We start from the raw sequence: 14289 nt of genomic DNA, 5'->3' as shown, positions 1-14289 counted from the left end.
GGAGAAAGGCCAGTGGAACCAGCCAGTGCTGCAGGCCCTGGGCATGTGGAGAAGGCACAGGGTCATGCTCTCCCCGGAGCAGGTTCCTTCCTGAGGAAGGGACACAGGTGCCCCCTGCTCAGCATTTCCTGTCGCCGGTGCATCCCCAAGAGAACTTCGTATTCACATCCTCGAAGCCCTGTACACGGTGAGCAAGCGCGGTGTTTATTGGTGGTGTGAGTACAGCACAGATCCATCCAAGATGAAGGACAGACCACCTGGTCTCTGAAAGTGACGGGAGGTGTTCTGCCCAAGGAAGGGTGAGGTCCTGCCGCGCAGCACGGATGGGCCTTGAGGACATGTCCAGGAAGAGAGCCACACAGAGGCCACCGCCCTCATTCCATTCCCACGACAGAGCAGAGGGCCTAATCACAGTCGCCCCTGCCCTGCCCGGGGACCCCAGTGGGCAGTGGTTGGCTGCTGTGGGGTGGACACATGTGCAGTCTGTCCAGGGCACACTGGCAGGACCCGGTTTGCTCCCTATGGGGGCCAGCCCCCTGAAGTGCACACCTCCAGGCTTGTGATCCCAGCCCTGGGTGCCCAGCCTGGAGGCCGCCCCACACTGCCCTGGTCCTGGGGCTCTGCTGCTGTGCAGGTTTCCCAGTGAAACGCCTGTGGCAATGAGATCCAGCTGAACCAAGCCAGCCACTCAGTGCTGGCCAGGCCCGGCAGGGCTCTGTGGCTGCTCTGTTTCAAGTTAGGGCTCTTCCAGCCCCTGACGAGGCCAGGGTAGCGGAGTGTCACAGGGAGTTCTTTGGGCACTTTGCCGAGGGTCAAGAGCAGTTTACCTGTGGTGTCCCACTGCAGGAAGACCCGTGGTTCCAGAGCATGGTCTCCTTGTCCCAGGTCGCTGAGGGGCTCCAGCTGGACCCTGCAGCCACAGGAATCAGCTTGGTCTCCTGGGGTGGCCTTGGAGACTGCATGGAGCTTCGGCTCCAGCCACCTGACTCCTCCGCGTGGCCTTCTTTTGACCACCCCCTGCAGAGTCAGCTGGAGGCCCACCAAGAGGAAGGAATGGTCATCTCCCACATGGCCGTGGCCGGCGTGGGGATCTGGATCGCCTTTACCTCGGGGTCCACCCTTCGTCTCTTCCACACAGAAACCCTGAAGCACCTGCAGGACGTCAACATCACTGCCCCTGTGCACAGCGTGCTGCCAGGTACGGGCGGGGCCAGCAGGGGGCAGCCTACCCTGACCGATGGCCCCGAGCAGAGCCAGTCAGACCCCTGGGCAGAGTGGGTGGCGTGGGCGGCTGTGGGATTTCCCAGCATGTCAGCAGACCCTGGGGAGCAAGGCCCTGAGGTCAGGAACACAGGAAGGAAGGAAGCCCAAGGTGCAGAGGTGCCCATGAGAGTCGAGCATGGAGCAGAGGGGTCGCAGAGGGCAGGGAGGGCGTGAAGTGGAACTCTTTAGCCCCTGGCCAGAGGCCCGTGGATGCTGCTGGGGACTTGAGGATTGTTCTCTCTGTGTAGGCTCACAGCCCCTGGGTGTGCATGTTCTTCCTGTGCACAGGCATGTAGCTACTGTTGTGAGCACACGTGCTGTGCGAGTGTGGACCCGTGTGTGTGAGCTTGTGGCCTGTGTGCATGAGGTTTCTGTGCGTGAGCATGTGACTAGCACACGTGAGCATGTGCCCTGTGGTATGAGTGTGCAGCAGTTGTGAGCGAGTGTGAAGCTGGTGTGGGCGAGGGGCCCGTCTGTAGCCTGTGCAGCCTGTGTGGGCGGGTAAGCGTGAAAGGACTGCAGCGCCCCCAGAACAGGACCGTGGGCTGTCATGGCCGTGAGTGGCCATGTTGTTGACCTGGGTCACTGAGGGCTCGGGATGGGAGGCAGCCCTTGCAGAGGGATTTGGAGACTGTCTGCAGGCGTGTAGAAAGGCAGCGGGAGGAACGGAGGGCGTCTCCTTCCAGGCTGCCTGCCCTGGACAGTGTGAGGGAGGACGGGAGCAAGAATGGGAGTGGGGGGTGGCGGGACGGAACTGGGCAGTGGGTACTGGAGTCGGTTCCACCTTGGAAAAGCACAGCTGCTGCTGAGGACGAGCACCCCCTCCGTCAGCGGCTGGCGACCGGCCTCCTGTGCTCGGTGGCGTTCCTGTGTGCTCCGGGACGTCGGCCTGGTTCCTCGCCCACGGAGGGCAAGTCGAAGCGGTCAGACCCTCTTGGGCCAGATGACTGGCAGTGTGCTCTGGGCGTGTGCGTGGGGTGGGGCGGAGGCTCGGTGGGCCTGGTGGGAGGGAGGGCTGGGCATGTTGTGGGGCGTTCCTGGGCTGGAGTGCTCCGGGGGGCAGGGAGGGGCCTGGGGAGCTTCTTCGCTGCTGCCAGCTGCTGTGATGGAAATGCAGACGACCCCAGGCGGCTAATGAGGACAGGGCTGTGGCTCTGAAGGTCTGGTCACAGTGCGTGCGTGTCAGGCCCTGGGGAGAGCCCAGTCCTCGCTCCTGGATGTGTGCACACAGGCAGGAGGGAAGTGGGCTGTAGAGTCTGACCCCACACAGGACCCCCACTGGTGCCCCAGGCCCCATCCCCTCCTGGCCTCACCTCCTGAGGCGTCCCCTCATCGTAGGCGCTGGGCAGTGCACACGTCATGACCGCAGCAGTGGCCATTTATGATGTAAGAGATCAGTAATTGAGATTCAAGGCACACAGGGTCTCGCTCCACAGGAGGGATGGGGACAGGGCAGGGAGTGGGGCAGTGGAGGCCTGGGGACTGTGGGGGTGACGGCCTGGGGTGCCGTGGTGACGCTTCTCTCCTTGGGGCCAGCTGTGCAAATCGTCTTCAGGACGTGTAGAGGATACTTTTAGTGAGAAAAGCAAAGACCTGTGTAACGTAACGTGCATGTTTAGAGGAGTGGCTCAGCCCTGGCCAGAGGCATGTGGACGCGGTGGGGACTTGAAGATCGTTCTCTCAAGCACAGGCCGGGGGACAGGTGTTGGCTGGTGGGCCTGTTACTGTTGGGAGGAGACGAGTTGGATCTACCATTGCCCACACACCCACTCCTCTGGCTGCCGTGCCCAGGGCGCCTGGCGATGGGGCGTGGTGATAAAGGGCCTGCTCTAAAGGCTGGGCCTGCTCTGCCTTGGTGTCTGTCCATCTCTCTGCTGAGACAGTCAGAAAGAAACCGAGGAAAGGAAGGCCCCGGCCGGTGTGGGCGGAGTCCACCTGTATGAAGCGTCTGTGTGCGTGGCGTCCCAGAATCAAGGCAGGCCCGCCCAGGCTGCCCTCTCCTCTAGCCCTCCCCCGTCCCGGCCTGCCCCACCCCAGCCAAGGTGCCCACGAGGCCTTGTGGGCTCTGGGTTGCTGTCGCGAGGGGCAGGTTGCCTTCCAGCTCTGGGCTCCCCTGCTGCCTGTCCGCTGGGAAGGTGGCAGTCGAGGGCAGGCCGGCAGCACCGCAAATGCACAGTGCTCTGCTGTGCCTCTGCAGCCGGCTCAGGTGGTGTCCTCAGGGTGCAGCGTGAGCTTGTCCCCTCCCGTCTTGTGGTTCAGTGCCGCACCCTGGCTGGGCACAAAATAACCGAGCCGCCACACAGCCTTGTGGGTTCAAAACAGGAACTCCTTTATTCTCCGCACTCCCGCCACACACCAGCCGGAAATCCCTCCTCCGGAAATCCCCAACCAACACGAACTCCCCAGGAATCCCCAAAAGTAGCGGGCCAGGCGGACAGCAGGGCTCTGATACACAGTTGAATACACAGCTTAACATAACCACCATCATCTCAGGGGCCTTTCTGGCAATAATGCCATGCGTCATCCCAACTCGGCTGTGGCCCTCAACAGTTCAGAGAACACAAAGGCAGAGGGTCCGCTCTGCCGGGTCTGACTGTGAGCATGACTGTGTTTACACTTAAGTGCTTGGTGTCTGGACTCCAGGAGGAATCACGACACACACCTGAGGGTGAGGCGAAAGTGCCTTTCTGTGCGTCCTAGGGATATAAAATTGAAGATGGCATGCAGATGAAGACAGGCCAACAAAGAACAGAATCTGAAGAAAAAGAGAAACAGCCACACCCCAGCCCAGTCTGTCCTTCCTTGAGATCACAGCAGGCTCCGACTGCGGAGCATGGGGATACAGCCCCGTGAGCTTCTGTGTGGATCAGTTGTGGAACCAGTTAGCCAGGCTGCTTCGGTGGCACCCCCACCACACACACACCACGTGGTGCCGTCCAACAGGCGAGAGGACACAGTTTAGGACTGAGATGTGCATTTGTTGGGCTGGTCACAGGATGTCCAGCACAGGGTGAAGAATGGACAGCTGTGGACTTGAGGGCACTGTGCCTGCTCCAGGCCTTAGCCAGCCAGGGTCCTTTGCAGCAGGCATAGATGTTTCCTGCATTGTCCAGTCTACACAAAGCAGGACGTGTGGGTCACATGTAGCCCTTCCGTGTCCCTGCCGAGCAGATGTAGCCCGCAGAAGTGATGTGACCTAATAAAAGCACCAAAATTTCCATTTAAAGTAAACCCCAGAGCATGTTGAAGGACATTGAGCAGCTTAAACTGGGTGCCAGGTGATTGGTGTGCCAGGGACACGCAGAGCAGCTGGGTTTCCTCCTAGCGACTTGGCAGTGCCCGGGGCCTGGCATCCCCGGACACGGGCAGCAGTGCTGTCATGCCTGGCCCTGGGCCCCTTGGAAAGCGAATCAGCAGCCGTTCCCGGGGACTGGTCTCTGACCTGGTTCCTCAGTGCTTTCAAACCAGTTAGGAAAGAGAACCCAGGTTCTACCTGCTTCCACCTGGTCACTAACCCGAGCTCCAGCCGCGCTCTGCGGAGCCTCTGGGGCCCACGGCTGCTGGTCACCTCCCGCCCTCCTCCACCCGGCCTCCACCCTAGAGGCTGCGTGGGCCTGTGTGTTTATTCAGGAGACACTTCTGAATAAAGGGCTCCTTGGCAGAGGCCAGGAGAGCTCCCACCGTGACCCGTGCCAAAGCTGAGGACTCAGGAAACAGTCGTCCTGAACGTGCTGCTCCCGACAGAGGGGCGGAGCCGGAGGACACGCGGCCAGCAGGAGCAGGGAGGCTCCTCCTCCTGGTTGATGTGCTTTTTGTCAACGTTACAAGCACTTGTTGGAAATCTGACTTTTTTTTTTTATAATTGTTTTATTGTTGGTTGTTCAAAACATTACATAGTTCTTGATATATCATATTTCACACTTTGATTCAAGTGGGTTATGAACTCCCATTTTTACCCCATATACAGATTGCAGCATCACATCAGTTACACATCCATTGATTTACATATTGCCATACTAGTGTCTGTTGTGTTCTGCTGCCTTTCCTATCCTCTACTATCCCCCCTCCCCTCCCCTCCCCTCCCCTCTTCTCTCTCTACCCCCTCTACTGTCATTCATTTGTCCCCCTTGTATTATTTTTCCCTTTCCCCTCACTTCCTCTTGTATGTACTTTTGTATAACCCTGAGGGTCTCCGTCCATTTCCATGCAATTTCCCTTCTCTCTCCCTTTCCCTCCCACCTCTCATCCCTGTTTAATGTTAATCTTCTTCTCATGCTCTTCGTCCCTACTCTGTTCTTAGTTACTCTCAGAGGGGACTTTTGAAAGCCCATTAGTTGTCTCTGAAGTTGTTTGTAAAGACATGTCAGATGTTTCTCCAGAGCCCTAAGCCAGGGGCTGGGGCTCAGGGCAGAGCGCTCGCCCAGCACCACAAAAAAAATAAGTAAAGTAAAGGAATTGTGTCCATCTACAACTAAAAAAAATAAATATTAAAAAAAAGCCCTAAGCCAACACTTCAAATTTATAATTCACTGTGGAGGAAAATTCAATTCAGACATTCCTCTGTAAAAAATTAAAAGGTTGTTTCTCAAACCAAAATATTTTTGAATGTCAGATTAAAACGACCGTAAAACAGTTATTATATTCATTTGCATAGTTTTTAATTGGGTCTGGGCCCTCTCAAAGTCCAGGCCCCTGGGACAGGCAGGTGGGGCACCGCGGGAATGGAGTAAACCCTTCCTGAGCACACCCTCCTCCTCGTCCTGGCTGAGGAGGCACAGCCTCAGAAGGCCGCGGGGAGTGCAGCCTCACCCCCCTGGGGCAGCCGTTCCCTCGGGTGGTGAGACGGGTCAGTGAACTTGGGGGCTCCGTGGAGAGCAGCTTCTCCGTCCTGCACTCAGGTTGTGGAGAACGCTGTTTGTGAAACCCAAACAGAAGTACAGGGCAGCGAATCAGTCCCAAGTGCCACCTCTGCCACCAGCCCGGACTCTTCCTCCTCGCTGTCCCGGGGTCGGAGGGAGTGGCCTCCGAGTCTCACTGGACTCCTGTGCCCCTCTGTCCCTGTCTCCTCAGATGATGGCACTGAATGCTTAGAACACTCACCACAGCTCAGGCTGAGCCTCCAGGAAGACCTTCCTGTTCCTCCACGCTCCCGCGGAGCCTGGCTTGAGGACGGTGGGGCAGCAGGGGTGTGGCCTCTGCCGAGCGTCCACCCCAGCCGCCTCAGCGCCTGTCTCAGGAGCTTCATTGTGTTTTGTTGGAGTCTGTTTTCCTCCTTTCAGATGCCCTTGACGCTGCCGTGCATTTTGACATATTGCACGTACATGGCATAAGACGTACTCCCAAGTAGGATCCCATTCTGTGGGCACGTGGTGTGGAGTTTCCTGGTCATGTTTCATATGTGAAGGAGAGGGTTACGTCTGGTTCATTCTGCTGTCTTTCCTGCTCCCACCCCCTCCCTTCCTTCGTTCCCCTTTGTCTAATCCAATGAACTTCTATCCCCTCTCCCCCCTTATTTTGGGTTAGCATCCATAATCAGAGAACATTCAGCCTTTGGTTTTTTTTGGAATTGGCTTATTTCACTTAGCATGACAGTCTCCAGTTATATCCATTTGCTGGCAAATGCCATAATTTCATTCTTCTTTATGGCTTAATGATATTCCATTTTGTATAGATGCCGCATTTTCTTTATCCACTCATCTGTTGAAGGACACCTAGGTTGGTTCCACAGCTTAGCTATTCTGAGTTGAGCTGCTGTAAACGTTGATGTGGCTGGGTCCCTGTAGGGTGCTGGTATTAAATCCTTTGTCTGTATACCACGGAGTGGATAACTGGGTCCAGTGGTGGTTCATTCCAAGTCTTCTGAGGAATCTTCTCGGGAGCTTTGAGAAGAAAACCACCTTGCTCACGTAGGGCGAATCCAGGTCAGCCACAGCTGCGCTGTGTCCCCGGCCCCCAGCCCCCAGCCACAACTCCAGGCCTCCTGGGATCGTGAGTGCTCTAGCTTTTTAACAAACATGAGTCTGTTTCAGATAAAACCAAGTGCGTTGGTTTTGAGTCTGTTTCTTTATTTTTCCTGTTGCCTAAACATTTCATGGAGTGACTTCTGCCTGTCTGCCTCGGTCCTGGAGCTGGGACGGGTCAGGGCAGAGCCACTGAAAACAGCTCAGGTCTACAGAAGACGGGTCCCTCCTCTGGACGCTGGCTTGGCCTGGGGGCGTGGGACCTGCCTCCCTCCCAGTGGTGGCAGAGCGGGCAGGGTTGGGGCAGCTCTGGCATTGCCCTTGAGAGGAGAGGTGCGTGGGAGGCCCTCCCTGCACTGCCCTGTCTGGCCTGGTCAGAGCCCTGGCTGCGCAGAACAAGGGGCTTCAGGGGCCTCTGTGACTCCCCGGCCTGCCTCTGTCCTGACACCATGTCTGTGAGGTTCTCTGGACGGAAACTCTGGGTTCTCTCAGGCAGCGTCTTGTCTGTGGTGTGCCAGAGTGTGCCCTTGTGGTTAGCGGACGGCTCTTCACGTGTGTGTCATGGACACGTGTGGCTGCACTTCCTTGAAGCAGATGGTTTCAGCGGACGCCCAGGGGCTTGGCTCCCTCCGGAGGAGCCGGCCAGGTGCAGCGGGGAGGTGCCGGTGCCTCAGTGCCCTTGTTCCAGCTGCAGCAGGTCCAGGAGCCTCCCCGTGTGCCTTCTCACCTGGGCGGGGGCACACACAGGTGTGAGCTCTGCTGTGGCTCATCCTGCCACCAGGCTTGGTGTCGGCTTGGGAGACTGGCCCCCGGTCCAGGGTGTTTCCAGGCAGCACACAGCTCCCCGCTGCCCTACTCCGGCATCGCTGCGTGAGCCAACTGCAGGACACAAAAGCCACTTCCCTCTCTGTTGCCCAGGGCACCAGCGGCTCTCTGTGACCAGCCTCCTCGTCTGCCACGGCTTGCTGATGGTCGGCACCAGCCTGGGTGTGGTTGTGGCCCTGCCGGTCCCTCGGCTGCAGGGGATCCCCAAGGTGACCGGTGAGTGGACGCCTCCACCCCTCTGCCCCTCCCAGGAGAGACTCCGGGTTGCAGTGCCCGTTGGTCTGGCTTTACTTCCTGGGTGTAGTGAAACAGGTGCCCTTGTTCCAGCTCAGGTCCAGGAGCCTCCCGTGGGCCTTCTCACCTGGGTGGGGGCGCACAGGTGTGAGCTCTGCTGTGGCAGCTGGCGGTGCCTGGTAGGTCTGGCTGCCTGTGTCGCGGGCCCCGTGAGAACCTCCCCCTGGAAGCTCTGTCGGTTGGGCGCGGTGGCCCTGGAGGAGCTCGCTGGGCTTCTCTGCTCCTCGGCTGGCCTCCCTTCAGTGCGGCCCTCCAGGGAAGCAGCTCGGCACTGTGGCTCTTGGGACCTAAAACACCCGAGTCCAGAACCAGCTTCCAGTCCAGGAGGCCGTCTTGGGAAGCGCCCAGCCAGGAGCAAGGCGTGGGCAGAGACCCTCGCCCAGCATCTCGTTCTCAGTAGCAGGACACAGGGCAGGGCAGGACAGTGCTCAGAAAGTGGCTGAGCTGGCAGGGGAGGCTGGGAAACGGTGAGCGTCCTCACGTCCATGCGTCCTGCGGTCAGCCTGGGGGCTGGTTAACGGGTGAGGATCTGCAGGACGCTCAGCGGTGGCTTCCCTGCCTTTCCCTCCTGAGGCCCTTGGCCACGGCCCCCGCCCAGGCCTGGTCTAGCAGGGGGCCTCTGCCCTCCTGTCCTGCTCCCCCAGGCACCACTTTGCCACAGTGGTGGCACCACAGCGGTGGCTCTGGGCCCTCCCCGTGGGTGAGCCCTGCTGCCCGCTGCAGACCAGCCCCCGCCGGCCACGGCAGACTTCACTCTGCCACTCCGCTTGCCGAGTGCCGGGGTCTCGCGGTGGTGGTGGTGGCGGGTTTTACCACTCCGCCCGCTTTGGCCAGAGTAGGAACCCGGTGAAGCCGGGGCCTGTCCGCCTGAACGCGCTTGGTGAGGAAGGCCCAGTCTGCAGCCCGGCCCGCCTGGGGGGGGTCAGTGCTCAGGAGGCCCCAGGGGTCCCTGATAGCATGATGCTTTAAAATCTGAACCTCGCTCCTGGAAACTGAGAAGTCCTGATTTTAACTGATTTTTCCTAAGACCCAGAAACTTTCTGCAATGAAACAGGACAGAGTGGGGCTGGTGTGGCTCAGTGTAGAGCGCTTGCCTGGCAGGGTGGGCCTGGGTCCATCCTCAGCACCACTCAAACCCAAATAAATAAAAAAAAAAAAGGTTAGATTATTAAAAAAACAAACAACATTGACAGAAGCTGCTGAGAATATAGTCACTTAGTTTCTAAAACTGACACAGTTTAGTCTTGAACTTAAAAAGTCAACATTCAGGGCTGGTGTTTGCCTTTGATGTAAATTTGAAGGATATGGAAAATAAATCCAAAGACCTTAAAAAAAAGTCAGGATTTAGGAAAGTTAGAACAAATGAGAAGGTATTTAATAGGGAAAACGGGAAACAGACTGTTTAGGTAAAAGCCTGGTCCTGCGTTCTCTTGGATGGACCTGCACGGGTCCTCCTTGCAGCCCTCGCCCAGGTCAGCGCTGGGAGGCTGCGGCTGGGTGGAGAGAGGCCCGGGGTGGGCGGGGCCCGGTCCCCCCTGCTGTCTGCTCTCTGACTGATGGACAGCCGTTGACCTGCTCCCTTTTCAGGAAGAGGCATGGTCTCCTACCATGCTCACAACGGTCCTGTCAAGTTCATCATCACGGCCACAGCCTTACACAGGAAGGACCAGGACAAAGCCAGGGACAGCCCACCTCCTGGCCTCGAGCCCCAGGATGAAGACCAGAGGGACGTGCTCCCCACTGAGGGCACTGGTGCCAGTCCAAGCCAAGGTGACCTGGACACAGCCATCTGGTTGGCAGACTCCTTGGGACCAGTGAGCCACAAGAGTGACCTGTCCTCTTCATCTGGGTCTCTGAGCTTGTCCCAGGGCTCCAGCTCACTAGAGCACAGGTCTGAGGACAGCAGCACCTGTGACCTCTTGAAGGACCCCACTGCCCCCCCGAGAAGCAGGGCATGTCGGCCCAGGAAGGCCAAGGCCAGCTCGGTGCTGGTGGTGTGTGGGGGCCAGGGCCACCGGCGGGTGTGCCGGAAAGCCCGGCAGCAGCCCCCGGAGGAGGTCGTGTCCTCTGTGATGGTCTGGCAGATCCCACTGCTGAGCGCATAGGTGGACAGAGCCTCCTGGAAGGGAGTGGCCTTGGGGCCACCTCTCAACAGCTGCAGGCCCCTGTGGCTGAGGCCACCTTCATACCGGCAGAGCCGACTGAAGTGTGTTGGAAAAGAACGTGCAGTGCACCAGTGGCTCCCGCCTGTCCCCTCCATGTGCAGGGGACAGAGCCTGGTCCTCCCAGGCTGGCCGTCTGTGTCCTACGTGCCCCTGCACCTTCTCCTGTAGTGAATTCCTGGGGACACGTAGCTGTTCAGTAATGTGGGACTTACTAATAATAGCTCTCGGCCCTAACTCTGCTTGGCTCAGATTCCCTACCCTTATTTATATATTCTATATTTGCAAGTTCCAGGGTAGAATTTACAACAGTTTTTAAAAGCCAGGCAACACACACTAGACCAGTCAGAATGGTTTACCTTTGGAAGGGACCTGGGCTTTCCTAAGGGGTCTGATGCTTGTACCATATATTTTAACAAAGCATTATTTTTTATATTGCATTTTCTATTAAAAATTAACAGTTAAAGCCAATGTATTATCTATGGTGTTTGACAAATAATCTGCTTTGAACCAAAATGTTCATTACCTGTCAACGTTTAGACTCAGGCATCAATACCAAATCATTCTTCCCTTGTCATATCAAATACTTCTGGACATCCTCATCAGACATGTGTGGGTTTCAGTACTGTACTGAGTACAGGAGAGAGCTCTGAGTTTCTGGTCCCAGACATTTCTTGCCCCATAGACCTGGAGTGCTGTGCACGTCTGCAATCTCATCCTGAGGACTCACGGTGTTCATCAGCACAGGTGTGCTGCTGGCCTGGAAGCACCAGGAGGAATGCCCCCACTCTGCCATGGAAATGTCCCTGCAGGACACTGCTGCTGGCCTGGGAGCAGCCCAGAGGAGAGCCCCACTCTGCCCTGGGTCTGCCTCTGCAGCTGCAAGCCCGCGCTGCCTGTTGGGTGCACGGCCACTACTGAGCTCTGTTTGTTCCTCCTGTGTTTCTGTACCATGTGCTAGTACCTGGTGAAGTTGGGTCAAAAGAGTAAGAAAAAAGCCTATTGCAGGCATTCCCCAGGAACATTTCTTGGCACTTTACAGATGACTAAAAATGCTAATTTTGTGACTTAGCCAAATATTTTCTGAGTTGCATATACACTTCCAAGCTTTCTTAAACTGTTAGCTGCTATCTCCTTTCATAAATAAAGTCTTCTTATTAAAAAAGAAATTCAGCATTACAAGTTGCCTTTCTCCCCCTGCAAGAGACTCAGCCCTCACTACTCTGATGGTGCATGATGTCACAATTAGGTTGTAAGGGCAGAGCCAGAAGGGTGATCCCCCGCATAAACACACAAGGGTAACTACACCCAGGAAGGGAGGTGTGGTCTGGCCAGTCCTTTAGCACGGACATCACCACTGGCCAGCCGGGAGACTTTGTGTAAACCCCAGACACTTACCGAGTGTGGGAGAAACTGCCCTGGACCGCAGGGGACCCTGCAAGAGACTCAGGCCCTCACCACTCTCCTGGTACGGGTGTCCACCATGTGAATGGGTTGCAAGGCCAGGGAGGACCCCGTGGTGCGGTCTGGGCCCAGAATGAGGCTGCGCAGCAGCTCACCTCTCTGCAACCCCTAGGAACCAGGGGAGAGGGTGGATGGCACTGGGTTCTGAGGCAGACCAGGAGGGATGGCAGGGGACTCCCTGAGACGGACCAGGAGGGAGAGGGTGATGGCAAGGTTCTTAAGGACGCGTGTGGCTGTGTGGTTTCCTGGGACGGCTTCTGGGTCCTGCATAGCAGGGTGGCCTGAGTGTGCGACTAAGAGCCAGAGCCCTTCCACATCTTACTAAAGGAGAGGGCAATTGGGAGTGTTAGACTGAACTTGCCAAGCAGGACAGAACTCATCTAGTGACCGTGCTCCTGAGGGGGCTCAGAAGACCTTGATGATACTCCATGGTGGTTCTCAGCTCCACAGAGTTGAGCCCAGGTGGCTTGCACACAGTGGGCGCCAGAGATGGCAGGGAGACCACCACGCATTCAGTGGAGAAGTCTGGTCTTCATTTTCCTGGAGTTGAATCAGATGGGCAACCAAATAACTTCTCCATTTGAAGAAGCAAGGATTGGCCAGCAGAAGTACCACTGAGTGTCCGTGCCCCGCTGATAATTCAGAGGTTGAAATCCTATTCCCCAGTACAGCACCAGAGGTGAGGCCTGTGGGCACAATTAGGTTGTGAGGGCAGAGCCAGAAGGGCCATCCCCGCATGAGCAAGGAAGGAGCCTCAGAGAACTCCCTCACCCTTTTTCTACGGGGACTCTGCTGGCAGTCAGCTGCCCCTAGGAAGAGGCCTTCCCTGGACCCACCCTGCTGCCCCTTGACCTTGGACTTTCAGCCTCCAGAGCTGAGGAAATGAATCTCTGTTCCTGAGCCGCCCACACTGTGGCACTTTGTTGTAGCCACCCTGGAAGACGGCCAGCTCCAGCCCCTCCCAGGCCCCGCCCCTGACTATCACCACCTGGAGCTCTTTACCTGAAGGCGACATGAGTTCCGCTTGAGCGAGGACCGTATGGGACAGCCGGTGTGTGTGGCTGCAGTCCCTAGTCCTCGGAGCTGGGCAGGCTGCAGTGGGGAGGAGACCGCAGCGTGGCAGGCTACAGCTCGGGCTGGCGGAGCAGGTGAGCAGAGCCGCACCCTGAGCTGGGGAGGGTGCATCAGAGTCCCCAGGTCCTTCTAATGTGTCAGTGGGACTCGGCAGCTAGCAGAAACCTCATTCTGCCCCCTGGCCTGTGTAGCCGTGTCGGAGAGCCAGTTGGGGGGAAGTCCCTGAGCACTGCCCCTCCCACAGTGGCACATCCACCCTGCCCTCCTGGACAGCTGGCAGAGATCAGAGCCCCCGTGGAAGACAGGATGGCCAGCCCTTGTCCCCACGCATCCCTGTGCAATTCATGGGGCTGACACAGCAAGCCCAGGCACTGTGGGAGGTGTGGGTAGGACCCTGTCACAGCCACATCATCAAGCCCAGTGTCTGGGGGGGCAGGGCGTGTGGCTGTGCCTCAGCACCACCTGCAGGTGAGGGGAGTCTGCCTTTACACCCCAAACTCCGTGTTGTCTCGCCTCAGCTGTGAAGCCTGCTCCCTAGTATAGTCCACAGCGACACTGCCCACGGTGGCAGCCTTCAGAGGCCCACTGGCCACTGTGTCGATGGCGTCCTGCTGCCCGGAGACCTGCCAACCAGGTCCCCTAGGAAGGTGCACACGGGATAGAGGTGGGATGCAGGCCCTTCCCCGTGGAGCCCTGGTCCCCAAGGCCTTCTGGATGCACTCATAAGGCTAGGTTGTGTCACAGGGCTTGTCCCACCATGGGTACATGACTACAGGCCTCTTTGGATTTCAGATGGAGCACAACTGCACGTCGGGTACTGCCCCAGCCCACTGGGGAGCCTCTTGAGGTATCTGCAGAGTTCTGTGGGGCAAGTGCCTCCCCTAGGGCCTCGGGACAGGGCAGAGCAGACAGCACTGGGCCATCTGTGGCAGATTCGGTGGAGAGAGAAAACTCTGGCTGCCGGGGGGCCCTATCAAGCCCTGACCACTAGAGCTATGAGCATGACTGAGTTCTGCAGCAGGAGTTATTACCTGTTGGAACAGCAGCACTTGGACTCCTGGCCACCGAACAGTGTCCCGGCTCAGGCTGCTGAAACATCACCCAGGAACCCGCAACTCACCTCTCAGAGCTCTGGAGGCCACTGGTCCAAGGTGAGGGTCCCAGCATGACGTGTTCTGGCTGGCAGGGGCCTGGCTTCTCACTGCCCTGCCATGGAGCAGAGGAAGCACACTGTCCGGTGTCTCCCC

General features: G+C 57.8%; 1 protein-coding gene across 5 annotated transcripts in view; it reads left to right on the top strand.

The window, feature by feature from the left end:
* Arhgef10 (Rho guanine nucleotide exchange factor 10) overlaps positions 1-11666 on the top strand; it is an 86616-nt gene extending 74950 nt beyond the window's left edge. For all 5 annotated transcript variants that reach the window (XM_071610642.1, XM_071610641.1, XM_071610640.1 and 2 more), the window contains 3 exons: positions 1024-1198; positions 8142-8264; positions 9930-11666. In XM_071610642.1, the coding sequence (XP_071466743.1) occupies positions 1024-1198; positions 8142-8264; positions 9930-10447 (816 nt within the window). In that variant the 3' untranslated portion in view covers positions 10448-11666. The remainder of the gene's footprint in view (positions 1-1023; positions 1199-8141; positions 8265-9929) is intronic.
* Positions 11667-14289: the final 2623 nt, after the last annotated feature.

Source organism: Marmota flaviventris, chromosome 3, assembly GCF_047511675.1.
Source record: "Marmota flaviventris isolate mMarFla1 chromosome 3, mMarFla1.hap1, whole genome shotgun sequence".
NCBI lineage: Eukaryota > Metazoa > Chordata > Mammalia > Rodentia > Sciuridae > Marmota > Marmota flaviventris.
This window is presented reverse-complemented; position numbering and strand designations above follow the sequence as displayed.